Source organism: Lagenorhynchus albirostris, chromosome 7, assembly GCF_949774975.1.
Source record: "Lagenorhynchus albirostris chromosome 7, mLagAlb1.1, whole genome shotgun sequence".
Lineage (NCBI taxonomy): Eukaryota > Metazoa > Chordata > Mammalia > Artiodactyla > Delphinidae > Lagenorhynchus > Lagenorhynchus albirostris.
In genome coordinates, this window is record NC_083101.1 from 23,067,242 (window position 1) to 23,094,810 (window position 27,569).

At 39.0% G+C, this 27,569-nt stretch overlaps 1 protein-coding gene across 1 annotated transcript in view; it reads left to right on the forward strand.

Annotated features, from left to right (window-relative positions):
• Positions 1 to 27,569, forward strand: part of SVEP1 (sushi, von Willebrand factor type A, EGF and pentraxin domain containing 1) — a 185,492-nt gene that overhangs the window by 99,710 nt on the left and 58,213 nt on the right. The window contains exons 15-28 of the mRNA XM_060154645.1: positions 719 to 883; positions 1,407 to 1,640; positions 3,888 to 4,049; positions 5,356 to 5,517; positions 10,717 to 10,878; positions 11,565 to 11,656; positions 12,709 to 12,805; positions 14,398 to 14,511; positions 15,756 to 15,869; positions 16,698 to 16,899; positions 19,995 to 20,152; positions 21,427 to 21,628; positions 23,487 to 23,662; positions 26,663 to 26,787. Coding sequence (XP_060010628.1) covers positions 719 to 883; positions 1,407 to 1,640; positions 3,888 to 4,049; positions 5,356 to 5,517; positions 10,717 to 10,878; positions 11,565 to 11,656; positions 12,709 to 12,805; positions 14,398 to 14,511; positions 15,756 to 15,869; positions 16,698 to 16,899; positions 19,995 to 20,152; positions 21,427 to 21,628; positions 23,487 to 23,662; positions 26,663 to 26,787 — 2,165 coding nt within the window. The remainder of the gene's footprint in view (positions 1 to 718; positions 884 to 1,406; positions 1,641 to 3,887; positions 4,050 to 5,355; positions 5,518 to 10,716; positions 10,879 to 11,564; positions 11,657 to 12,708; positions 12,806 to 14,397; positions 14,512 to 15,755; positions 15,870 to 16,697; positions 16,900 to 19,994; positions 20,153 to 21,426; positions 21,629 to 23,486; positions 23,663 to 26,662; positions 26,788 to 27,569) is intronic.

The window sequence follows — 27,569 nt, forward strand, 5'->3', positions numbered from 1 at the left end:
CATAAATTAGCTCAGTTATTCCACAGACAAACCTATGAGGTAAGCACAGTTATCTCAGTGTAGACACAAAGAAACTGAGATTCAGAGAGATGAGAGGAGCCTGACTAAGATTGTGCAGCCGTACACCATATATGAGAAGCCACAGTCTGAATCCTTGATCACAGTGATATGGAGGGCATCCAAAGAAGCACGTGCAGCCGTGCTGCCTCCAGCATAGCTTCCTAACTACGTAATCATGTAACTTACATGCTGCCCTCAGAAACTGCCCCCACCTTTGAAATATAATGCAGCTATGCAGACACTTGAACAATCTTCACAAAAGGAAATCTGTTTCCATGCGTTAAGTTTATAACGCTGATATAAAAAAGCAAGAATGGAGCAAACCCTGAAGGGAAATAGGAATTGATTAAAATCTGTACCTCCTCCCATTTCCTCTAAAGTTAAGGTAATTTATTATTAGGTCAAGGATAGAATGTTTTAAATGCCTGTATAGCTCTACAGAGACTTTGCTTTATACTTTTAATGGAATTCATTGGTAATCTAAACTTCATATGAAGCTACAGTATGATACTACAGACAAAACCTTGTATATGGTATATTATTATGGGCAGTTTAAGCGATGATCAAGGACAGTTTGATTTGTGGACTCACATTAGAACCTAAACGCTGATAAAGGTGCAACTGTAACATCTTTTGTCTCTCTGCCCCAATTGTCCAGGACCTGTCGGCTGGGGTGCAGCTAACAGGCTGGATTACTCTTATGATGACTTCCTGGACACTGTGCGAGAAACACCCACGGGCTCTGGCAAAGCCAGATCTTCACGGAATAAAAGAAGTGCCCCCTTATCTGACCACAAAATTAAGTTAATTTTTAACATCACAGGTAAGGATAGACTATCTATTTGAAAAGGTTAATATAGAGAGAAATTCTTGATTGGAGACCTGTTTTTCAAATTATCTGTTAGTTATCATTATTAGGAAATGACCCTGGAACTGAAAATTAGGGCAAGCACGATCAACCAAGTTTTGTCATTTTTTTCTTACTATCACAGATGTATTTTATAGTTGCCATAGCAACAAGCCCCCTGCTTTGTGCTCATCTTGACATGATGAACTACGGTGTGTTTTTAAAAAGCGAGAGTTTGCAGGAATTTAATATGTAATCATGAAGAACTCCACAAAAGGGTGATGTAGATCCAGCATAGGAGAGAAAGGTTAAAACAAATCATGTTGTTTTTAATATTCTCCAGGTACTAGTTGCTCAGTAAGCGGTGTTTAAGTTTCAGTTTATTTTTCCTGGAAGATTTTTAATATGCTATTTCTCTTTGGTAAAAACTCAGTACAGATGGCTTCCTGCAACACCATGTGTGTGTGTTATGTTTTCTCTTGTTTCGTTTTTATCTCAGCTAGTGTGCCCTTACCTGATGAAAGAAATGATACCCTTGAATTGGAAAATCAGCAACGACTCATTAAGACATTGGAAACTATCACAAATCGACTGAAAAGGACCCTTACTAAGGAGCCCATGTATTCCTTTCATCTTGCATCTGAAATGCTTGTAGCTGACAGCAATTCCTTAGAAACCGAAAAGGCTTTCCTCTTCTGCAGACCAGGCTCCATGCTGAGAGGGCGTATGTGTGGTAAGACTTCTCCCTGTAATCAAAAATATTTGGTGCCTATTGGGTCAAATGACACGGATAGAGTCGTTTTACAACTCTAAAGGGATATTGTGATGAAAGCTACATTTTCTTATTGTTACATGCTTAGTGTCTCAAAAATCTAGATAACCACTATTGGTCACAACAAGAAAATTATTTTAGGTGAGCGACTCAAATCTTCGTTTTATTTATAGATCTTTAGACCTCACAGCTTTCAGCAGCAACTCCAATAACAGAAACTCATACTTTCTGACCACTCATGTGTGCTGGCTGAGCCCGTCTCATGTGTTTAATCCTGTTTAGCTACTGTATGCGGTACCATTCTTATTAAGTACATTTTATACATGAGAAAACTGAAGCCAGGGAGGCTAAGAACTTACCCAGTAAGTCTTACCATTTAAGACAGTAAGTGGTGTAGCCGAGATTCCCACCCAGGCAGCCAACATGAAATTCACATAGCATAAAGTGAACCATTTTAAAGTATACAATTCAGGGACTTCCCTGGTGGCGCAATGGTTAAGAATCCGCCTGCCAATGCAGGGGACACGGGTTCGATCCCTGGTCTGGGAAGATCCCACATGCCGCGGATCGACTAAGCCCATGTGCCACAACTACTGAGCCTGTGCTCTAGACCCCGCAAGCCACCACTACTGAACCCACGTGCCACAACTACTGAAGCCTGCGCACCTAAAGCCTGTGCTCCGCAACAAGAGAAGCCACCGCCTTGAGAAGCCCGCGCACCTCAAAGAAGAGTAGCCCCCGCTCGCCGCAACTAGACCCGTGCACAGCAACGAAGACCCAGCACAGCCAAAAATAAATAAATTTATTTTAAAAAGTATACAATTCAGTGGTATTTAGTACAATCTCAATGTCATTCAACCGTCACCTCTATCACAATTCCAGAACATTTTCATCACCCCCAAAGGAGACCCCAGACCCATTAAACTTCCCTTCCCCATTCTCCCTCCCCCGAGTCCCTTAGCTTTTACCCCTAATTTAGACTGTCACCATCTGGATCAGTTCCAGTCTCTTTCCCTAACAAGTCATCATTTATAGATGGCGGGATCTCCTCTGACTAAACTCTGTACACTCAGTGGAACCAACTGACGTGAGTCTTCTGTTAACCCCTCTGTAGGTTGGGGCTCTTGTGTCCTGGTCGGAAAACCTTCCTCAACAGTTCTTATTGCTATTCCCAGAGCTCAGCAGAGTTTTTCACAGTGTGATAAACACAGTCCATCCAAAGCACATGAACGTCGTCTTTCCGAGCCTCCTCTTGTTTCTTTCTCAACCTGTGAGTGAAAATCAGGAATCGCCTTGGCCAGCATTTTGCATTTCTCCGTGTGGTCTTCAGGCTACCTGTGTCAGCATACCCTGAAGTGCTTTCAAAATGCAGCTTGATTAAGGCCCCATCCCAAAACGGATGCATGTGACCCCTTGGGGTTAGGGCATTGGAATCTGAAATGTAATAAGTTGCCAGGTAATTCTTACATACCTTAACACCTCAGAATCACTCAAGTGATTCTTTCAAGTGTCCTCTCTATAAAAATACTAACTTCGATAGCAGCCTTTCAGTGAATTTAACATCCCACCTTGGTCTCAGAAATTCTGCACTCCAGGCGTCCAAATAGTAGAGCAAATCTTCAAGGAAGGAAGGTTCTAAAATTGGCCTGTTTCCTCGGAGGCTTTGGGTCTGAGGATGCCTCAGACTTGCCTTCAGTGGGCAGTAATTCCTGCAATCAGAGACAAGGGTCGACTTAACTCCCTTTTTTTAGGCTCACCACCTTTGCCTGTTTTTATTTCTAGAAATAATGCTATAATGGACACTCAATTTCATAAGGGAAACCATTCAGAAGAACAGCTATGAAATCATTTTTCATATCTCGAAGCCCCAAATTAACCTAAACATTCATTGTTTTATCCTCTTCTTCCATGAACTGTGTGTTTCCAGAATAATCTGGTTTATTAGAACTTTAACCCACACTTCAAAGCCGCCATCATATAAACACTAAGCTTGGTCAACAAGAATTTGCATTTTCTCAAAAAAAAAAAAAATCTACTGTTGGTTTAGAGGAATACATTTCTGGAAGGTTTATCATGTGAGTAAGCCTCTGGCAGTAAAATTTAACCCATAAACAATAGTATCTGGAAGCAGGCTTTATTACTCTCATGCCTTAGGGAAAAAGCACATTCCATACTATATTCAATGTGTCCTGCTTGTTTTCTCTTCAGTCAATTGCCCTTTGGGAACCTACTATTCTCTGGAGAATTCTGTCTGTGAAAGCTGCTTGATGGGCTCCTATCAAGATGAAGAAGGGCAGCTTGAGTGCAAACCCTGTCCAACTGGAACTTACACTGAATATCTCCATTCAAGAAGTAGCTCGGAATGTAAAGGTAGGGGCTTAGTGCTCATTTTGACCAGAAGCCTAAATTTTGTTTCCAGTTATAAAATCTCAATGGCAAATAGGATGAAATATGAGCATTACCAAAAGCAATTTCATTAATTGATTTTTTTCTTTCTTTTAATTGCAAACTGTTACCTGAATGTTTCCCTCACTTTAGAGAAGTCCATTTATCTTTCCTTTTGCAACAGTCCATTGCTCTAAGTCAAACTCCACTGTCAAGAACTCTAATCCACATTCGTCAATGAACCTGGGTGTTTTAGTGAATCTCACTTTAATTGGTGGAAAGGACTTTCATGGCTCTTAGCAAGCATTAGGCTGCTTTTTGTTAGAATAATATTTGATATGATGAGATTCACTCTCCATTTACTTGGAAATGAATAACTACAGGCCCATATGCACCTATTCTTGCTACTAAAATATCCAGTCCTTTCAAAATATTGTTACTGTTATTCTCAATGAACATTCCTGATGGAAACATTTTCTTTCACATTTAAAGTTACAGTAAGACACCCCTAAAAGAAGGAATTGCAGAATTGTTCCTCCTTGCCTATTGTTGCCAATGCAGGTGTGGGTACCTCATGACACGTAAACTTGAGAGCAGTGCTAGGTGATTGCAAATGCACTAAAAACGTTAGCAGCGCTGAAAATGAGAGTCATCCGGAGGAGAAGGGCAGGAGGAAAGGACAGTGCACCGGGAATTGGGGAATCTGGCCCTAAGCCCTCTCTACTACAAAACCATTGCTATGAGTTTGGGAAAGTTGCTTAATTAACCTCTCTGGGCTTGATGCTAAGACTACTTTTACTTCCTCTCTGCCAACCCTCAAATGAAATGGTGTCTGCAGGCAGGAGGAGGTAAGAGGGCCTGTTCTTATTTAGAGGGAAAAAAGGTGCCGGTATAGTCATGAGACTCTAGCTCATGGGGGTTTTGTTTCAGTCACTCAAGGGAACAGTGTACAAGCTGAGAACTTGTACAGAAACAAGCTTCCCCGTGACAGCTTGATCTTATGAGTGTGCCTTTCTGAGGTGCAGGTTTCTAACTTCACCCAAAAACTCTTTGTCGACATTTTCTATGTGTCAAACACCGTGCTAGGTCATAATACAAGTAACTGGAAATGAGCCTAAGACTTAGTATACGGAAGTACAGGGAGTCTAAAATATGACGTGTATGCTTGGAGTTCTTCGTGACCCTCATTCTATCCTAAGTAAATTAAAATGTGGAAAATCCTGTTGTACACAGTGCTAATTTTGTATAGCTGACGTCATCGTTATTAACCATGTTACATTTTTCGTTTTAGCTCAGTGTAAGCAAGGCACCTACTCATCAAATGGGCTTGAGACCTGCGAATCTTGTCCACTGGGCAGCTATCAGCCAGCGTTTGGTTCCCGGGGTTGCCTCGTGTGTCCAGAAAATACTTCAACAGTGAAGAGAGGAGCCGTGGACATTTCTGCTTGTGGAGGTTAAGTCTTAGACATCGCTTTTTTTTCCCAAGCCTCCTAGGTTCTACGCATGGAGGAGTGGAATCTTTTTAGCAAAACCATATGTCTACTGCATGCAAAGAATGTAAATAACTGTCTCTTTATAGAGAGTTTCCTTCTATTCGGCCAGTCAATACTTAAGTGTAAACACCCATAATATAAACACCGTGCTGGTACCGTTAGGAACACACAAGAAGCACAAGGCTTGGTCCCAGCCCTCAACATTTGTAACCATGTGGCCACATGATATGATAGAAATACATCTCAACTAGGAACTTAGATTCCTCGGGTTAAAATGAGGTCTTATCTAACGTTCCTTGAAACTCTAAAAATACAACCTCTGAATTGTAACGTTCATTCCCTACAGTTTGAAGATCTTCATGAGTGATTATCCACTCTGGCTGCACACTAGAATCACTGCACGTTTACATCAGTATTTTGAGAATACTGAAACCCAGTCTCTGCCCCCCCGGATATTCTGATTTAAGTTTTCTGGTTTTCTTCTGAAGTTCCCCCAGGTGATTCTAAAGTATGACTAATTTTGGTTCTCAAATGTCACCATGGAGGGTTTGTTAAAACATAGATTGCTGGGCCCCAGCCCCAGAGTTTTTAATTCAGCAGGTCAGGTGTGGGGCCTGAGAATTTGCATTTCTAACTAGTTCTCAAGTGATGCTGATTCTGCTTGGTCCAGGGACCACACATTGAGAACCACTGGTTTAAATAGAAATATAAAGATTAGAGTTCTGTTTTTCAAATAGTTCTAACATCCCTACCAAGTACAGTTTTCCAGCAGTGAAAAAACTGGAAGCCATAAACAAAAGCAAAAGATGAAAACTTAGAATGACAGTGAAACTAGGTCTGACAGTCAAGGTCAGCCTATTGCCAGAAACTCCCATAAACTGCAATGACTTTGCAATTTCAGTGGAACTTTGCAAAAAATAAAAATTTGTTGGCCTCTCTCTGCTACATCACTGGGAACAGAACAAGCATGCCTGGCTAAAAGATGACTTTTTAAAAAATTGTGAGTCCTCCCCATTCTTTATACCCTTACTGAAAAACCTAAGGTCTATGGCAATCTGAAGGTTTAAACTCTTCCCTTACTGAGTGATGTTTTTAAGAAGCCAGTCTGCTGGTTCCCCATTCCCTCAAGCTACACACACATCCCATCCTCATTGCACCCCAATCATATATACATCTGCATCCACTTAGAGGCTGAGAGTCCTAGAAAACAGATGCTTAGGATGTTTGAGTGTGGTGGTAGGGAGGGGATGGAGCGTGTCCAGCATTGCTTCCTGGGAGTCGTAGTCCTCATAACTTAAGTGCTACAGGAAATACATACTGTGAGTTATAGGTTTTATATGCTCCATCGGGTTGACTCTCAGAATTTCACAGTAGATGAAAGCCTCTTAGACCAGAGGAATTGGGAGAGCAGTGTTCATCGACCTAATGTTTCACTGATGAGAAGAGAATTTAACTAGGACCTATTTGAAACTCAGAAACCACGTGTGTTGTGTAATACCAGCTGTGGATTTTTTTTTAATTAAAAGTCAAACAAAACCTCACATTATGGTTGAAAGAGATCTGCCAAAGACTCTATTATTTTGTCAGTATACAAGCTAACTATGGAAGAAAGTCTGCAGGAAAAAATCCTCTCTCTCTCTCTGTCTCCCTCTCTCCCTCCCTCCCTCTCTCCTTCCTTCCTTCCTTCCAACCACAAAAGCAACTAGGATTTTTACAGTGAAACAAGTTCATAGTTGATAAATTTTTATCCTTTAACTTTCCAAATAATCCTTGAGGTTTTCTAATAGCAAATTACTGCAATTAAGTAATTATAATTCCCAGGAAATCTCTAAATTCCTGGTAACTGTTCCATTTCTCCTAATATTTCTAGCATATGTTTAACCACAGTCTACTTGTCCTGAGTAGGAACTGGTAATATTTGGTAATGACACTTTCCCCTACGGTGCTGGGTAAACACCATTTTACTTTTACTTTAAATTTAAATGTGTGTGAGTTCTAAAACAGTCCCTTATATATTTTCCTTAGTTTTCCCTTTTCTGTCCCTCTCTCCCCCTCCCCTTCTTTCTTTCTCTCCTTCTCCTCTTTTCTCTTTCTGTACTGATTTATGTTTTATGGGCATGTTGTACAGTTTATCTTATTTTTTGCTGACATATCACTTTTTGCCTCCTTTGGCCTGTTGAACTGAAAATATCATTAATAAATATAGCAGTTATCTTTAAGTATACTGCTATGTTAGCATAATGTAACATTCTTTATACATTTCACCGATTGTCACTTATTAGGATATTAGATAGTCTTGAGTCCTTGGTTACAAAAGAGCCTGAAATTTTCCATTTTTTAAAAATGATTTTTATCAAAATAATTAATCCCACAAATGAGTTTTTGGTGATGGTGTTGTTTACATATGGTCCCAATAGAAGGAAAGATTATTTGTGGCACAGGAGGATAACACTTCTTAGCCCAACCCTGTAGGATGAAGTTAAAAGGAGGCTCAGAATAAGAGGCTTTGACTTTTGGCTTTGTCATAGGAAACCAATGGCTCCAAGGCTGTATTTATTCCTTTACACTATCAGGGGACAGACATGTGAGGTTACATGTTTCCCTGGTCATTTCAGTGCTTTATTTTTAATTCTATTTTGATATCACTTTTGGCATATTTGAATACTTTTTTTCTCTTTCTTTACAGTAGAAGAGGTGAGAAGAGTTTTGTTCCATTTGTCTTGATTTAGAAACCACAGTTTCTCTGGCCAAGGTTCAAAAGGAAACTTTCTCACATCTTTTCTTATGACATTAGTCCATTAGGAACTGTGTCATGTGTGTATGCATGTGTATTTAATACTGTCCTGTGTACTAGATAGTGCTATTATTATGTATATGTTTATACATTCATATATTATATGTGTGTGTATGTATATGTGTGTGTGTGTGTGTGTATATATATATATATAGGTACTGCATATATAAATTATATATTAAATGCTGATTATTCACTCTTGGAAAGTATATTTGTGATGACAACTGTCTGCCCTTGGAATGTAATTTAAACTAATTTCCACATGAAAGTTTATTTTACACTTTCTAGGTCAAAAAGCAAAGTACAGACATCACAACACCATGTTTGCTATTTTGAGATGCTAATTGGCTTATTTTTAATCTTAAGATTTTATTATTATTATATCTTAGTATAATTTTTGACAATTATAGTATAATTATGTGCTACAACTGACAGTATAATTCTGTCAGTTTTTAGGGGCACAGTCTTTTTTTCTTTTTAAGATTTCTTTTTCTTCTTTTTAAGATTGTACTGAAAAAAGTTATATGGAAAAAAACAGTTTCATTCATTATAGCATCTTGGGTTTAAGTGGCAGCATTTATATTTCTAGCATATCATGCACACTCATAGATATCCTCTCAAACAGAAAATTTATACTTTTATCAGTGGAAGATTTATGCTTCCAATTAACTAATTAGCTATTTGGAAGGTACCTTTTCCAAATAGACAATCATTTTTGGAAACTTGGGAATCAGAAAACCCATTTTAAACTCCTATGGGTTTATAATATGTTTGTGCAAAGCCCTGGCTACATCTAGTAACAGAGTAGATTATTTTATTCTTGGTGAAACAAAGATACTTGTAGTTTAAAACTCTTCTTGAATATAGCAAATGTAGCCACCAGAAATTTTTTTTTCTAAATATGCATTAATAGCTATGTTATCTTCTGCCATCTCTTGATTCAACTCTCTACTTTTTGTCAGTTGGGTACGTAAAAGAACTCTTTTACAAGAGATTCGCCTGGCTCTTTTTGCTTAAGAAATTTGATCAAAGCGTCTTGAGATTACGACAGATGTGTTGTCATTTACTTCATGTTTATTGTCATACCAATAAAAAAGAGATGCCATCACTTGGCGTATCATGCTCCTTTGAGCCTCAAGTGTATCTCTAAATTTTTCAACCATATTGGTAATTATTTCTGCTATACTAATTTTTATTATCAAGAATCCAAAACCTAAATGATAAGTATGCTGATATCCTGAGTAGCTGTTTCCCTGTGTCCTGTCTTCTATACTTAATTTTATGCAGACAAGTCTTAATAGTTTTAGTAGTTTTCTCAGTTTATAATGGTTTTAGGGCTCACCCAAATGACTCCAGTTCACACACTCCACCTGAATTTGTCTATGGGTCACAGTCTAAAACCCCAACCCAAGGATTTAATCATGGGTACTCTACCCCACTATCCCTCTGCCAAATGTAACCAAAATTTATGTTTGGGTCTGTTTTCTTATATTCCACCAAATCTTGGCAAGAGAATTTCCAATTTGGTTAAAAGGTAATATTCAACTGCATGTTGTTTACGAAAAGCATGTCTAACCCAAAATGACATTAAAAGTTTTAAAAATAAAAGACCCCCAATAAATGATAGACAGCTCTAGAGGGGAAATAAAAATTTCTGGTAAACGTAAAAAATGCAACTTCATTTATCATCAAAATGCAAATTAAAATAACAGCGTGATTCCATTTTTACCTTCAAGTAGGAAAAAATTAAATAATCATTTTGAAGGCTGAGCATGCAGTGAGAAGGGCAATTTCATACGCTGCCAATGGGACTGTAAATTACATTATTTAAACATTTGGGCATGACACATTTATGGCTTTAAATTGTATCTTTAGCTCTAACCACTCAACTACTCAAAGTCAAGTGTTATCCCAAGGAAATAATCAGAGCTATATTAAAAAATTTATAGAGAAAATTTCATGTCAGCATTATTTATAATAGCAAACTAGTAGAAACGAGCTAAGTGTTCAATAGGAGAGGAAATGTGAGCTCAATTATGGTCTGCCAATGAGATGTAACATTTTTCATTCGTTAAACACCATGTTACTTAATGATTTGGGGAATGATTTGCTTATGATATAAAGTTAAGTGGAAAAATCATAACACAATATTATACGGCCAATTCTGATTTTTCCTGAGTTGCTGTGTGTTGTTAAAGATGGGAAGGAAACAACAATACATTTATCTAGGTGATAAAATGGTCTGGGTATTAAGTACGTGCAAGGGAAAATATTAGCAATGCGATAGCTTTCTTATAACCAAAGCTTCTTTTAGAGGTAGGGTATACTACTAGGAAGCACAAATGATTTGTTCTTACTTTTGCAGTGCCTTGTCCAGTAGGAGAGTTCTCTCGTTCTGGGTTAATGCCCTGTTATCCATGTCCTCGAGACTACTACCAGCCCAATCCAGGGAAGTCCTTCTGCTTATCTTGTCCCTTTTATGGAACTACAACCATCACTGGTGCCAGATCCATCACAGATTGTTCCAGTAAGATGATATCCTTCATTTCTCATGTAACCCTGTGTTGGAGACTTTTGTTTATCTCTGCGGTAGCTTCAATTCTGAATATTACTATTTTCAGTGCCTTTGGGTGTCCGGATGTGTTAAACGATCCTTCTGAAGGTCTTTTTGATGACAGTGACTCAGAGATTCTTATTTTGGGAATGTCGAACTTGATAAATTCCAAATTTCTGAAAGTCTAGAATTTAATGACATAATTCCATCCATCTCTGTGCTCTCTTTATATTACTGAAACAAAATATATGTGGCTTTGCCCACTCTGAGAATCAGAATCTTGACTATGGGATTTAAATAGAGTCTGCTCCTAGAGAACAGACTTGTGGTTGCCAAGGGGGAGGGGCTTTTGGAGGAGGGGTGGAGTGGGAGGCTGGGATTAACAGATGTAAGCTGTTATATATAGAATGGATAAACAAGGCCCTACTGTATAGCACAGGGAACTGTATTCAATATCCTATGATAAACCATAATGGAAAAGAATTTTTAAAAAGAATGTATGTATTTGTATAACTGAATCACTTTGCTGTACAGCAGAAATTAGCAGTAAAACAACTATACTTCAATTTTTAAAAAAGAAAAAAAAATAGAGTCTATTTATTGGTAATATCTACTACACACAAATATGTTTTTCAGTTGTTTTCCCATAATTTTATTAGGTTTTAGTTCAACTTTCTCAGCAGCAGAGGAAAGTGTAGTGCCCGTTGCTTCTCCTGGACATATCAAAAAGAAGTATGAAGTCAGCAGTCAGGCAAGTCCATTTTATATTTATAAAATTTTCTCTAATGGAATTCTTGGAAAACAACTTGTCATTATACGTGTCCCACAGAGGAAAAACTACCAGAGTTGAAACTTCAAGTAATCAAGACTCATGAATATTATCAATGAATAATTACATTTGCTTATGACTTATAAAATGAACTTTCCAAAAATGCAGCATTAGAAGTTCTAAGTACCAGAAATGGGAATTTTTCCCAGCAATGTCTGGCACAGAGAATTGTAGATGTGGGGAGTCTTTTGAGTTGCTAATAATTAACATGTACCATGTACCGTGAGCATAACCCATCATTTGAGTAAGGGCGTTTGGATTAACCAAAGGCCTTTTCCGATTAGCAGGAAGAGTTACTCAACTTTCATGAAAGTTATGTAAATTTTTTGCCAGCAAAAATAAAAATCATTTATTGGAGTAAGTTGTGGGTTTTTTAAAAAATAAGCAACATAACTCATAAAACTTTTCCATTTATTTTTTTGAAGACTAGTTAAGAATAATTATTTTGGGTGATTCAGCCATTACTCTGAATGCACCTTGCCCAATGTCATAATAAATTCCTTGGCTTTAAGTATTTTTAAGGAGGATAATGAAGTTATATTTCTTATTTTAACTTCCTACATCCAAACATACTCACTTATAACGGTTTCATAAGTCATATTTGAAACTGCACATAATGGACACAGACACATTAGAATCCACTGGCTTACTTTTAAAAACGATGCACAGATACCACTTCCACAGATTACTGATTTAGCTGGTCTGGGTTGGGGCCTGTCCTTAGTATACTTTTTAAAATGCCTTAAATGGAGCCAGCATTTAGCAACACTGCCTGGGTTTATCAGAACATCTCTCAAGAATAATATATAGCATTTGTGCCCGTATATGGCAGGTACCAGCGTTATGCAGGCAGCCGTCCAGCTGGCCTCACCTGGAAACCGACACCTGATGTAAACCTTCTAACTCCCTACTCAGAATTGCTTTGAAACAAATAGTGTTTTGTCTCTGATACATTTCTTTTCTGCCACTGGTAGGTTTTCCATGAATGTTTCTTAAACCCCTGCCACAATGGTGGAACCTGCCAACAACTTGGGCGTGGTTATGTGTGTCTCTGTCCAACTGGATATACAGGTAACACAGAGGAGTGCAAATTTTCATGTGTTTTTCATACAGTATCTTTGTGACTTGCAGTATCAAACTTTGAAACATTAAAAATAAACGCCATAAGATACATTAGACTGTATAATTGCACAAAAGTTTGGTTGAACAAGACAAACCAATAAGTGAAAAAAGCATACATATCTTACGAATGACAGTGTTCTTTGCACGTTTTGGGGGAAGAATAAAGAATCATCTTCTCTATGAAAAGTCACATCATAACTCACGATTTAAATTGGGATACGGTTCCAGAGGCCGTGTCCAAGGTTGCATTCTAACACAAATTAAATGCATGACACTCAACATAGAACAGATTGTCCAGCATAAACATTTTTAAACAAACTCCAGTTTCTCTCATTTGCTTCACATGAATGGAAGTTGTCATGAATGGCCATGATTTGTTGCTTGCTTTCTTTCTGGAAGCTGTGCTTAGAAACACAGCGTGGCTTTGAACTTGATTACATAGGAATTATGTAAGAATTATGTTTTCTTGCAGTTTGGTTCAAATTCCAGCTCAGTCCAGAAATATAATTTTTGAGGCGAAATGAACTATATCTTAAAAATTGCAGTTTATTTAAAATAATTTCCTGTTTTCTTCCAGAAATGCAGTTTTTACATTTTTTTTCGAGTTTTATGCCGCCAACATGAAGTGTTTTTAATGAGAAAGTGGTATTTAAATAATTCACCGCAAGATAAGCAAAAGAGAAGTTGGAAAACAAAATACAGAATGTTGTCATTCCACTTATTTCACCATGTGCATATGTGCATGTGTGTGGGTTTCAATTCTTATAAAAATTTCTGTCCCAACATTCCACAAGAAAAAATGAACTTGTCCTAGAATTTTATAAGTGAGAGGTGGTTGAGAAAAGCATAATATAGGACAATGATTCTCAAATTTTGACGTGCATCAGAACCATCTGGAGGACTTCTTAAAACACAGATTGCTGGAGCCCAATTCCAGAATTTCTGATTCAGTAGGTCTAGGGAAGTTGTGAGAATTTGCATTTCTGTCACATTCCCAGGGGATTACTGATATTGTTGGTCCAGGGACCACACTTTGAGACCCCCTGGTGCAGAAGAACCTGGGTTTCGGCAGAGCTAGCCCATAGAAAGCCTGTGTGCACCCTATGGGAAGATGCACCCCATTCTAGGATACCTGACATATGAGCTGAGGTCTGGCAGGATTTAGTCCCGCCACCCCTCCTCCGCCAAGTGGCCTTGGTAGCAAGTATATATGACTCTGTATTTTTCACTTTGGAATTAAACTAATTCCTGGCTCTATTTTATGCTTCCAGATTTCCCTTTTTCCCCCTCTACTTCTAACTTAGGATCTTTTGCTATCTTTTATGTATCCTTATAAGGATATCTTAAAGCTGTTTAGAGAGAGGTAATACCTTCATTAAATACTTAACTAGATGGTAGCTCTTAACAAATATTGCCCTTTCCTTCACCACCACCACTCCGTATAAATTCAGATTATCGGGATAATTATCTTTAAATGATCATGGTTCTGTTTCTGTTAATCCGCTCTTTGATTGACCTTCAGTGTCTGGTTTGCATTTTAGGCTTAAAATGTGAAACAGACATTGATGAATGCAGCTCACTGCCATGCTACAACAATGGAATTTGTAAAGACCAAGTTGGGGAGTTCATTTGTGAATGCCCATCTGGTTACACAGGTAAGGGGAAAGTTTCTCGTTCTTAGAATATTAACCCTGGAATCCTTAAAATAATGAGTTACCACCTCACACCTGTTAGAATGACTATTATCAAAAGATAAATGTCCATCGATGGAGGAATGGATAAAGAAGATGTTTGTGTGTGGGTGTGTACACACACACACACACACACACACACACACACACACACAATGGAATATTACTCAGCCATGAAAAAGAATGAAGTAATGTTATTTGCAGCGACATGGATAGACCTAGAGATTATTGTACTAAGTGAAGTAAGTCAGAAAGAGAAAGACAGATATCATAGGATATTGCTTATATGTGGGATCTAAAAAATACGGTACAAATGAACCTATTTACAAAACAGAAATAGAATCACAGATGTAGAAAGCAAACGGTTACCAAAGGGAAAAGGAGGGGGAGGGATAAATTGGGAGATTGGGATTGACATATAAACACTACTATATTTAAAATAGATAACTAATAAGGACCTACTGTATAGCACAGGGAACTCTACTCAATACTCTGTAATGATCTATATGGGAATAGAATCTAAAAAGAGTGGATATATGTGTAACTGATTCACTTTAGTAGATTCACTTTACAGTAGAAACTTACACAACATTGTAAATCGACTATACTCCAATAAAAATTAATTAAAAATTAAGAGACATAAGAGATAACAGTGCTGGCAAGGACATGGAGAAAAGGGGACCATTGTGAACTGTTGGTGGGAATGTAAATTGGTGCAGCCATTATGGAAAAGATCATGGAGGTTCCTCAAAAAATTAAAAATAGAATTACCATACAATCCAGTAATCCCCCATCTGGGTATGCATCCAAAGGAAATGAAATCACTGTCTCAAAGAGATATCTGTATTTTCACGTTCATGGCAACATTATTCACAGTAGCCAATGGCCAAGATATGGAAACAAGCTAAGTATAAATCAAGGGATGAATGGATAAAGAAAATGTGCGGTAGGTAGGTAGGTAGATACATACATACATACATACATACATACATATAGATACATAGATAGATAGATATCATATATATAACATATATTGGAATATTATTCAGCAAATAATTGTATTTGGCAAAGAGCAAAATTTTTCACAAACATGTTAGCCATGGTTTCCAATCGTTTTGCTCTTACGCCTGAACAACTTGCTTGAAAACCGATTAGTCTTAAATTCCTTTCAGTTTTCTCCAGCTCAAATATTGTATGATTCTTTGCAGGTCAACTCTGTGAAGAAAACATAAATGAGTGTAGCTCCAGTCCTTGTTCAAATAAAGGAACTTGCGTTGATGGCTTAGCTGGTTATCGCTGCACGTGTGTGAAAGGATACACGGGTAAGATGTTTCCATTCTTCCTAGTTGTCACAGAGTTCTGTAAAGCCCCAGAAATCATTACATTTACGAACATTCCATATATATATATATATATATATATATATATATATATATATGTAATATTATATAAGTTAATATTAATTTTCTGATTTTACAACTGTGCTGTGATTTCATAAGAGAGAGTCCTTATTTTTGAGGAAATTCACACTGAAGTATTTAGGGGTAAAAGGGCATCATTTCTACAATTTACTCTCAAACAGTTCAGAAAAATAATATGTTCCTGTACATGTGTGTATATATATATGTGTATACAGAGACAGAAAGAGAGAAAGAAGACATGAGTTTACATGCTAAGACAAGCACTCAAGAAGGAACTGGAGTTAAATTATATAAAATCATATTGTGAATGGATGCTAAATAATAGAGTTAAAATATCTATCTATCTACACTTAACTGATAAAGAAGAAGTCCAAAACAGAAAATGATCAGTGAAGGAAAGAGGCAAGGTCAAAGAAACAGAGGAACATTTTGAACTAAATTTGCTAGTTCCATTTTTTAACATTATCTCAATTAGATATTCATTGCTAATGTTCATTTCAGAAAGAGGTAAGATTGAAAGAGCAGATTTTCAAAAACGCAGTCCTAAAATGATGTAGAAAAGCCAGAGCTTGTTGAAGAATGGCTGTGAAACCAGTTTGGTAGGCCAGTGGCTCCGCAGCCTCCATTCCTGTCCTTTAGAAGCAGCATGCCCTAAGGAGGCAGCACCTTGACCCCAGTTTTCCCAAGGGGTTAACATGCGGGCTCCTTCTCGTCCTCATCCATCCCCAGGCCTACACTGTGAAACGGAAGTCAATGAATGCCAGTCAAGCCCATGCTTAAATAATGCACTCTGTGAAGATCAGCTTGGGGGCTTCTTGTGCAAGTGCCCACCTGGATTTTTGGGCAACCGGTGTGAAATCAACATGGATGAGTGTTTCAGCCAACCGTGCAAAAATGGAGCTACCTGCAAGGATGGTGCCAATAGCTTCAGGTAAAAGACTAAGTCTGGCTCCTTTCACTATTTTTATTATCTTAACTGTTCAGTCATCCTGCAGTCTTTCCAGAGTATTACTTTGAATTCCAAGTCAGCCCTTCCCAAATCCTAGCCCAAGGATAAGCTATGGTAGAATCAGCCTACCACCTGATGTTCTGATTTCCTAAGTCTTGGGTAAAGTCTATAATTTTAAAATAGACAACCTGTATGTTTTAAGTTCCCCAGTGAGTCTGATGCACAGCCAGACTTGGAAACCACTGTTCTATACTTGGGAAGTCATAAAAGATGAAAGGAAGCACATTTATTCGGAAGCAAATGCAGAGGCACTGTACAAAACCCAGTTTTAAATGTTTTATATTTTAGCTGGAGTTTTCCCACTAGCTAAAATAGGAATTGTGCAATTCTACTGTCACAGCGCCATTCTACATTCTGTAACCATGGTTTTCAAACTTTTTTTTTTAGTTTAGTAACCCTTGTTTCAGGAGAAATCTGAGTGTAAACAAATAAAACAATAAAAGCTAAGCTTTGGGGGTTGAAAATAGTAGTGTTTGTGGGGAGAAAGACTCTGTCTTCCTGAGGCAGCTCTTAGGGTGCCAGTAGAAAGCAGTTTGAAAACCAACACTTTTTTTTTTTTTATTACTATCAAGTCTGCCCTATTCCATCCCCTTCCTCTTGCAGGATCTGTGGCTTCTGCAGTGCAAAAGACAGACTGGTCTTGCTTGCAAAATTTTAGGAAACTTTATTGCCCTCAACAAACAACTGGTTCTGTAAGTTTTCAAAAGTTAAAAGCAAAAAAAAAAAAAAAAGAATTCTACCCCAGTTGCAACATTTCCCAGTACTTTTCCGGTTCAGCCCCCTTCCATTACCATCCCCTAACAGAGCTAGGATGCTCTCTGGAAGAAATAGGAAGCCAGTTCTGCCAGTGAGACTTTCACTCTTAATATGGAAGTGAGGTCTTAGCAGGGTAGCATCATCTTTTCGTGGGCTTTTTTATATCTTCTGGCATACAGCCCCTAACCATAGGCAATGAGAATTTCCAAATGAACAGCAAGAGTTCCAAACTCTCCCCAGGGTCCAAAACAATTGATGAATACCAAATTTGTCTGAATCCTAACTAGAGGAAAAGTGAAGGTAAACCCTCCTAATTCAAAAGGAATGTTAGTTGCCACCAAAATGAATCTGTTTCATAGACAAAGATATTGAACTGCCATAATGATATCACACATGTACATATAAAGATGAGTGAAATTCTAGCCAAAATAGATTTACCCTCAACTACACAGAACTCCATAAAGATGCACGCCAATTCCAGCTGAGATTTTCTTTTAAACCCCCAAATACCATTTATTCATATTATTGCCAATATCAAAGAGGTCCCCATATAAACATGCTGGTTAACAATATTCACTACATTTATTGGGCAGTTCCTTTTTAATTAAAAATATTTCAGACAGGGCTTCCCTGGTGGCGCAGTGATTGAGAGTCCGCCTGCCGATGCAGAGGACACGGGTTCGTGCCCCAGTCTGGGAAGATCCCACATGCCGCGAAGCAGCTGGGCCTGTGAGCCATGGCCGCTGAGCCTGCGCGTCCAGAGCTGCAACGGGAGAGGCCACAGCAGTGAGAGGACCGCGTACCAAAAAAAAAAAAAAAAAAAAAATATTTCAGACATACAGAAAATTGCAAAGAATAACAAAAGTCATACACTCATCACAGTAATTATCAAACCTTAGCCTTTTGCCTTATTTGATTTATATCTTTCGTGTTTAAAAAAGCAAATTCTAAAGATAGATTTGGAGTCCCTCCAAATATGCGTACATACACGCACACATGCACATCACCCACACATATTTCTCTTCTTCCCCAATAGTGATCACTGTCCTGAAGTTGGTTTATATCTTTCTCATTCAGACTTTATGTTTTACTATGTATATGACTTCATAAACAGCATATAGTATAGTTTGACATGTTACATTAAGTGGTATCATGTTATATGTATATATATATATATCCCTTTGTATTTTGGGTTTTGTTTTTTCACTCAATACTATGTATTTTCAAGACTGATACATTTGGCTCTAGTCTGCTCATTTCAACTGCTGATTAGTATTCCACTGAATGATTATACCATGGTTTATTTTCCCATTCACTTCTCCATGAACGTGTAGAATGATGCTGTTGTGAACACTTGTTATATGTGTCCTTGTGCACCTGGGCAGTAATCTCCTAGAGTTCATACTAGAAATGGACATACAGGGCTCTGGGAATACAAACTCTCCACTTCCCTTGACATTGCCCAGTGGTAGTTGTACTCACTGACATTTCCCATTTCATGACACCTTTGTCAACATTTGACATCATTAGATGTGTTCTCCATTCTGAGGGGTTTAAAGCGTTTGTTGCATACCACAGAGACTCTATGGCATACTGATTAAGAATAAGCCACTAGACTGAGATCAAAGTCCTCCTCCAGCACTTAGTAAAAAGAGGACTCAGGCAAATTAACCTCTGAGCCACGGTTTACTCATCTGTAAAGTACCTCATTGTTACAGAGATTGGATTAACATATGTGAATTTTTGTTTTTTCTAGCACTTCTGTGGGGAGAGAAATTCCCATTGTATGAATAATACTTCACCTTGACCAGAACTGCTTTATACTCTATTTTTGCTACTACAATATCTCAAATATACGTTGTCTTAAATAGGTTTCTTTGAATGAATTAAAAAAATAAGTTAAAGCACTGTATTAATGGGGAAAATATGTTTCAGCATTTCAGGGTTCTTTTAAAAAATTCAATTTAGTTAAATTGAAAAAAAAGAAAAAAAAAAGGATTCACCTATTTTTCCCACCTCCCACTCCCTGTCTCTGGCTTATGTTCTATAAGCTTGGTGTGTGTGTGTGTGTGTGTGTGTGTGTGTGTGTGTGTGTGTGTGTGTGTGTGTGTGTGTGTGTACATATATTTAGATTCCACATATAAGAGAGATCATAATAGCACTTCAGCTTTTCAGAGTCTTTTGAGACAATGTTGTCATTGGAGACTGCTTCTGATGCCCTTTCTGCAACTATTCTGTTACAATAGTTTGTTTTCTTTCAGGTGCCAGTGTGCAGTGGGCTTCACAGGGCCACACTGTGATTTGAACATCAACGAATGTCAGTCTAACCCCTGTAGAAATCAGGCCACCTGTGTGGATGAATTAAACTCATACAGTTGTAAATGTCAGCCAGGATTTTCAGGCAGCAGGTGTGAAACAGGTATATATGAACTTAATGTTATTAATAACGATACTAACCATAATGATAGAATAACAGTGTCAATGTTTACCTGCACTGAGCACCACCTATATACCAAAAACTGTGCGAAGCATTTTGTACTCATTCTTCACAGCCACCCACTAGACTGGTTCATGTTATCTCCAGTAGCACAGGAGGCTGAAGCTTAGAGATGTAAGGGAGAAATGGAGGAAATCTAACTTAGCAGAACTCTTCACATTCTGCATGTTTAGAAAGGCTGCTTTGAAAGGTCACTTGATGTAGAAGGTCAGAATCCATGGATATGTTTGAGAGTCAATGCTAAACTGCTTTCTCAGAGCACTGGAGTCTTTTAGCTGTAGGACTTTCGTTCTGTTGAGTGGGATATGCAGGATTGGGGCTCATAAAATGGAGAGGAGCCAGAGCCCTGAGCAGGGCTGGAGAGTTGCCCTTGCAGCGACCCCATCCTTCTCTCCTGCAGTATCAATCGCTCCACACATGTGCTTAGAGTCTCTCATCTTTAATGACTCCCCAACCCCACCTGTCCTTCCAACTATTCCCTGTTTCTCAGCTTCCTTTCACTGCTGAGTGCATTTCCTGCCTTAGATACTCATGGATGATTTTATTTAAAAGAATTTGTTAGGGACTGGCTGTCCAGTGGTTAAGACTTCGTCCTCCAACACAGGGGGTGTGGGTTCGACCCCTGGTTGGGGAGCTAAGATCCCACATGCCTGGTGGCCAAAACAAAACAGAAAACAGAAACAATATTGTAACAGATTCAATAGAGACTTTAAAAATGGTCCACATTTTTAAATGGTCCATATATATGTATACATGCCACATCTTCTTCATCCATTCATCTGCTGATGCATATTGAGGCTGCTTCCATGTCTTGGCTATTGTAAATAGTGCTGCTGTGAACATCGGGGTGCGTCTATCTTTTAGAATTAGAGTTTTCTCCAGATATATGCCCAGGAGTGAGATTGCTGGATCATATGGTAACTCTATTTTTACTTTTTTGAGGAACCTCCGTACTGTTTTCCATAGTAACTGCACCAATTTACATTCCCAACAGTACAGGAGGGTTCCCTTTTCTCCACACCCTCTCCAACATTTATTATTTGTAGACTTTTTAATGATGGCTCTTCTAACTGGTGTGAGGTGATACCACATGGTAGTTTTGATTAACATTTCTCTAATAGTCAGCGATGTTGAATATCCTTTCACGTGTCTGTTGACCATCTGTATGTGTGCTCATACTTTCTTATTTGTTGCAGAACAGTCTGCAGGTTTTAACCTGGATTTTGAAGTTTCCGGCATCTATGGTTACGTCCTGCTGGATGGTGTGCTTCCATCCCTCCGCGCTGTAACCTGCACGTTCTGGATGAAATCCTCTGACACCACCAACTATGGGACGCCAATCTCCTATGCACTCGAGAATGGCAGTGATAATACCTTCCTTCTAACCGATTATAATGGGTAAGCAGAGGTGTCAGGAGGGCTGTGCTAGGACTTATCCTGGCACCAAGTTAGAACTGACAAGGGGGTTGGAGTGGTGGGGGGGGGTGCGGGGTCAGCTGTGCCGGCAGAACAGCAGGGTGACAGTAATCAGAGCATCTGGACAAGTCCTATAAGGAGGCAGAGTTTCAGTGGTAACGCCTTATACGTGTATTGTCTTTTGCTATTTGCTAAGTGTTTTCGTATGTATTATTTCATTTGAGCTTCACAATGACTTGAGGAACTGATGCCCCTTAAAAGGTAAAATGAAGTTTCAGAGAAACTAAACGCTTTGCCCCCAGATCTCACACCCTGGGAGTGGCAGAGTTAAGTGTCAAACTGACTTTTCAGACCAGTGCTCCTTGATTTACATATCAGAGCGGCCAAGAGTCAAGAGATTTCAGTGGCACTGTTGACCCCTGGGAGACACTTGTATTGAATAGAATCCGTCTGTAATCTCAGGTGTGCAAGGTGACGTTCCTCTGTGTCTTTTTGGATCAGTTCATTCCAAATGCAGAACCCCATCCCTCTGGGCAAGTCAGCCCCGGTTGTTTCTCTGATTTCTTTCTACTGACTGCTTCTCCTGTCTTAGATGCTCACAGATCATCTAAAACCCACAGAGTTTTGCTAAGGAGTCACAGACTCAGGCAGGGCTCCCGTCATTGGTCATCTGTCGACCCTGCTGATCAGTGAGCCATCCACTGCCTCAGCCTCCGTGGTCCTTTCAGAACTACTGCTTTTCGTCGCATGTGGAGTCCTTGTCATGGCTGAGAGTTTATGCCTTCGGTCTAGAGAGATTCTGTGATGCACCACGTGGCCTTTTCCTCCCAGATCCTCCCAAATGTGTGGCCTTTTGCTAGTGAGCAGGTTGCAGGCTTCAGGGACCCACTGAGCTCTCTTTCCTCTCATCAATCCGTGAGAGTCTCACTATTCTGGTGGGAATCTTCCCATCCTCAAACCCCATTCTTCTTAATGGACTTGAACGTTCAGAAACAAAATCCCAAGAAATTTGCAAAATCCTCCCCTGAGGCAGAATGTATAGAAAGAGAAAACCTGTCGCCTGCTTGAATTGGGGGAGGAAAATGGGAAAACACAGAGGGGAGACAATTCATGTTTATCAATAAAAATACTTTTTCATACACATCTTAGAATAGGGGCTCAGAAGAGGCTGGGAGAGTCCGTCAATGAATTCTTACCTTCTTTATCAGTTTACCCTAGTCTCTTCTTTTTCTCCATGTGCTTTTGAAAATATTTTACTTTTAACTGCTGGTTAACTTTGACATTCCTCTAAGCGACATGGTTGTTGGAACCCTCTTGTGTTTGGTCACCTCTGTTTAGTTCCAATTATTCTTTTCTTTGGATCGATATACTTCGTCTGCCACGTGACTGTTTTGGCAACAGAGAGGTAGGATTGACTTCCTATGAGATCTCTGAAGTCTGTTCTGAGGTGTAGGAATGTACATCCTAGAGGAAGGAAACCAGACTGACATTTACATAGCTCTCATTCCTTCCGTTCTTGACTCAGTCTCTCCAGGATAGACAGTTGGTGAATTATCTCAAGTTGGACTGACTTCTTTCAGCTCATCCTGAGACTTTTTCCTACCCCTCAGTGTTTCAGAAACACAAACCAGTTTTCCGTGAGCTACAATAAAGAGTAATTAGTAATCAAATCTGCTTCTATGAAACATGGCTGAAATGGCGAAAAAGAAGTAGCGGTTTTACCCAAAGTGCTTTACCCACAAAAAAGGAAAAGAAGGAAAAAAGGAAAGATAGTAACATGCCCCACAGATGGGATTACGACATATGACTGATGACTGTATCCCCTGGAATCTTTCTGCAGCTGGGTTCTTTATGTGAATGGCAAGGAAAAAATAACAGACTGTCCCTCGGTGAATGACGGCAGTTGGCATCATATTGCAATCACTTGGACGAGTGCTGATGGAGCCTGGAAAGTCTATATCGATGGGAAATTATCTGACGGTGGTGTGGGCCTCTCTGTTGGTTCGCCCATCCCTGGTATGTCTTAGCAAAAGGAATATAATTCCATCTGATGCTAGAGGCGGTGGTGCTTTGATGAACATCAAGTTTGCTAAGTTCTCTCTCCCATTTACCACCCCCTGATTATCCTGACTGAATTATTAGAAGCTTTTCCTAGGTGAGCTGTGTGACTCTATAAGAAATGCCTTTGGGGTATATATTAAGACTACCAAGATGCGTGCTGAAGTAACAGTGGGTGGTTACTAAACTGTCTTCCAACGAGGAGATTAATTGCTGGTGTTTTTTGTTGGTTGGTTTTGTTTGTTGTTTTTATTTTAGGTTTGGTTCGTGATCAGTATACACGTAGATCCAGAATTCAAGCTGGGGCACTGCTAATAGCTATCCATCTTTTAGGCCCTTTCTCTGATAGAACTCAAACTCTCTTCTAAAAATACTTTTAAACAAATATTTAGAGAGTTTTGTTTGAAGGAATGCCAAAGTATTCAGTGTTCCAGTGTTCTCAGCATTGTACCTGGCAATAAGCCTGCACTATCTAGGTCCTTCTGTGACACATGTCATATGAGGAGGAATGGCTGGAGGTTCTCTGTAGTAAATAAGGAAACATTAAAAGCGTTTCTGCAGGAAGTGGCATCGTCCTGGGAAGTGGGGTGGTGTGTTTAATTTAGAGTATTCTTGTTTCTAACCCTCCCTTCTCTGGGTGGTGGGATTGCAGGTGGCTTTTATTTTTCTTCCTTATTCTTTTCTGATATTTTCATAATGAGCATTTATTTCACTGATGGTAAAAAAAAGGAATATTTCTATCTCAAAAAAAAAAGGAATATTTCTATCTCAAAAGAAAATTACATCCTAATAGAAGAGTGAAAGTAAGTTAAAGGAATAGGAAAATAAAACAAGGGAACTATAATAGTAGCCACCCAAGGAGATGGTTGTCTGACCATAGCAATAAGAATGAATCACTGTCCGTAAATACTGCAGAGCTCCAACTGACAGACCCTAGTGAATGACTGATTGCAGTTTGGGTGACCAGATTTATTGGAGGGTCTGTTAGCTGGGATAGGAATTCTCTCGGGAAAGGACAATTATCGGAGCAGGAATAAGGGGTGGGGGAAGATTCTGTATTTGGTTTTAGGCATATTGAGTTTGAATTTAATCCCAGGAATATGTGCAGCTACAAACATAGGTTGATACCACTTAATATCAAATTGAGAGTTGCTTTTTAGTGGTAAGATATGCTTGGCAAGGATTCAGCATGGTGAATGTTCTTACAGAGCCCTGGAGGGTGTGAAAACTGATCCAGACTTTCTGGGAAACAATTCAGAAACTTTCGTCAACAGCCTTAGAGAAACCCTTTGCACGCAACCAACAATTCACTACCAGGAATCAATCGAAAAGAAAGAATCAATGATCTGGACAAATATCTACGTATCAATTTATTTATCTCAGTGTTATCTTAGTACCAAACCTGGAAACAACCCCAATATCCAGTAAGGAGTGGTGGTTAAGTTAGTTAATGAAGAAAATTATGGATCCTTGTGCATTCACATTGATAAAATAGCTATTAAAACTCATGAAATGAGAACATGTTCAAGAAGAAAAGCAAGCTTCCAACGTCATATGTAGTAGGCTCCTGTGTTGTGTGTTTCAAAATCTCTCTCACACACACATACTAAAAAAAATAATTAAAAGAATATAGAACCTAGAAAGAAATACACAAAATGTTAAATGATTGTAGAAGGGTAGAAGGAATTCTTTATACTTTTTTTTTCAAATTTCCTTCTATGTGTATGTATTAATTTTAATGATTAATTTTGTAAGAAAGAGGCGTAGGTTGGGAAATCATGAATGAGGGCTCTATAGACATGGATTGGCAGGAGTGAGGTCAGATAGGGGGAATAGCTGAAGGAAGAAGAAAGGAGGCTAGGGTGGAATGCTGGGTGCATCAGAGTCTAAGAGGCAGGCAGGGAAGGGAGACTGGGAATGAGCAGAAAGGTTCAAGGAGAACCAGGAGAGGCTGCTGTCATGGAAACCAAGTAGAATCAGTCGGGCTCCTGGCAGGAAACACACAAGGAGGGTAACTGAAGAGTTTCATGAAGAGATTGTTTTCAAAGGTGTGGGCATGCTTGAGAACCAAGATGTGGTAGTAAAACATACCATGACTGGCAACAATGGAAAATCACAAGAGATGGACATGAATTGACAAGGATGGGGAGTTGTCGCCAGAAAGCAGGCAAACCTGCAGTGATGGGGAGAAATCACCCAGCGGGAGCGATGATGTGAGAAAGAGGAAAGCAACCCCTACCATCTGTTGCCTGGGAGAAAGGTATCCAGGGAGTTAAACTTCTCTCTCATCCCCCTTTCTTACCTCTAATTGGTCTTTCCATTGGCCAAACGGAAGCCAGAGGGCCGAGGAAACCAGTTGGTATAGTCCATAGGTGTCAACCTTGGGGACACAAAGCAGAGTGGAGAAGGGGGAAGGGTAGTTCTGGAGGGGCAAACACAGACCATCAAGTATGCCAGGAAGGGCATTTTAATAGAATGAAATGGTTAATAGGTGAATATTGAAGAGTTTCCATTGGGTTTTGCAATTAGGTGGCCACTGGAATGTTCCTTGGAATTGATGATAGAACTTTAATCATTGTAAGCTGAAGAATAAAAAGATGAAGAGCAGCTCCTGGTAATCTGTCATGGAGGGTAATTTCCTAGAACAAAGGAGGCGAAATAGGACTTAGCTATTTTGTTGACATAAAATATTATATGCTTATATATGTATATATCTAGTTTTATAGTTAAATATATAGAGAGCCAATATAATACTCGAAATCCTCTTTGACCATTTCTTAAGTTGGTATATAAAATATTGAATTCATCTTACTGATAAATCATGCAGCAAATGTAGATAATTTAGCTTGTCAATAACTTTCCCTGATACATTTATATAGGCTGTGCCTTCGTTAAGTTAGCATTTTAGAAATAACGATCAGGCCAGTTTTCCTCCTTTTTTCTCTCCTTTCTCTTTAGGTGGTGGTGCATTAGTTCTTGGGCAAGAACAAGACAAAAAAGGAGAGGGATTCAACCCAGCTGAGTCTTTTGTGGGTTCCATAAGCCAGCTCAACCTCTGGGACTATGTCCTGTCTCCACAGCAGGTCAATTCCATTTTCAGTGTATGACAGTAATGAGATGCAAAGGTACAAACCTAGTACAAATGTGCACAGCCTAACGATGCCATATCTTATTGACACCTCTGGGTTTCCGGAACTTACCACCGATATCATTTGACGTTATGGTCGTAGACTAAGCCAGGCAGAGATTATCTACAGTAACTTTCAGTGAATCTCCTTTTCAATCTCTTGGTGATGTTTTACAATTTTATTGGACATGATTGTTTCATAAAATCTTGTGGTTTCAGAGCTAGAAAGAATCGTAGAGAAGACTACTTCCAATCCCTCTGACTAAAGTAGGAGAAATTTAGGGCTGGCACAAGATTACACACAGAGAGTAACAGCTGGGCTAGTGGTTGAAACCAGTCTGCAGTCCAATGGCCTGGGTTCAAATACGAGTTTTACCACGAACTCACTCCGATGATTTTGAACGTGTTACTCCATCTCTGTGAGCTTCAGTTTTCTAATCTATGAAGGATAAATAGAACTGCCTAGTGGAGTTTTGGCAGGATGGAAAAATCCTGCATGTAAGATTGAGACACTGTTTGGCACATGTCTGCTCTTATCATTATAGTGGCAGAACTTGCCTAAACCTCAGCTTTCTCAACTCCAGATGAGAGATAGAAGACAGGAGACTGGAAAGGGAGAGCCCCTATAACACCTGAATACACTGCAAAGTTTTAGACAAGAAATTCTATAGGTAGAATTTGAGAATTCCAGTTACAGTGAAATATTTGGGAAAAGGAATGATGGGGGTGGAGGAGAGA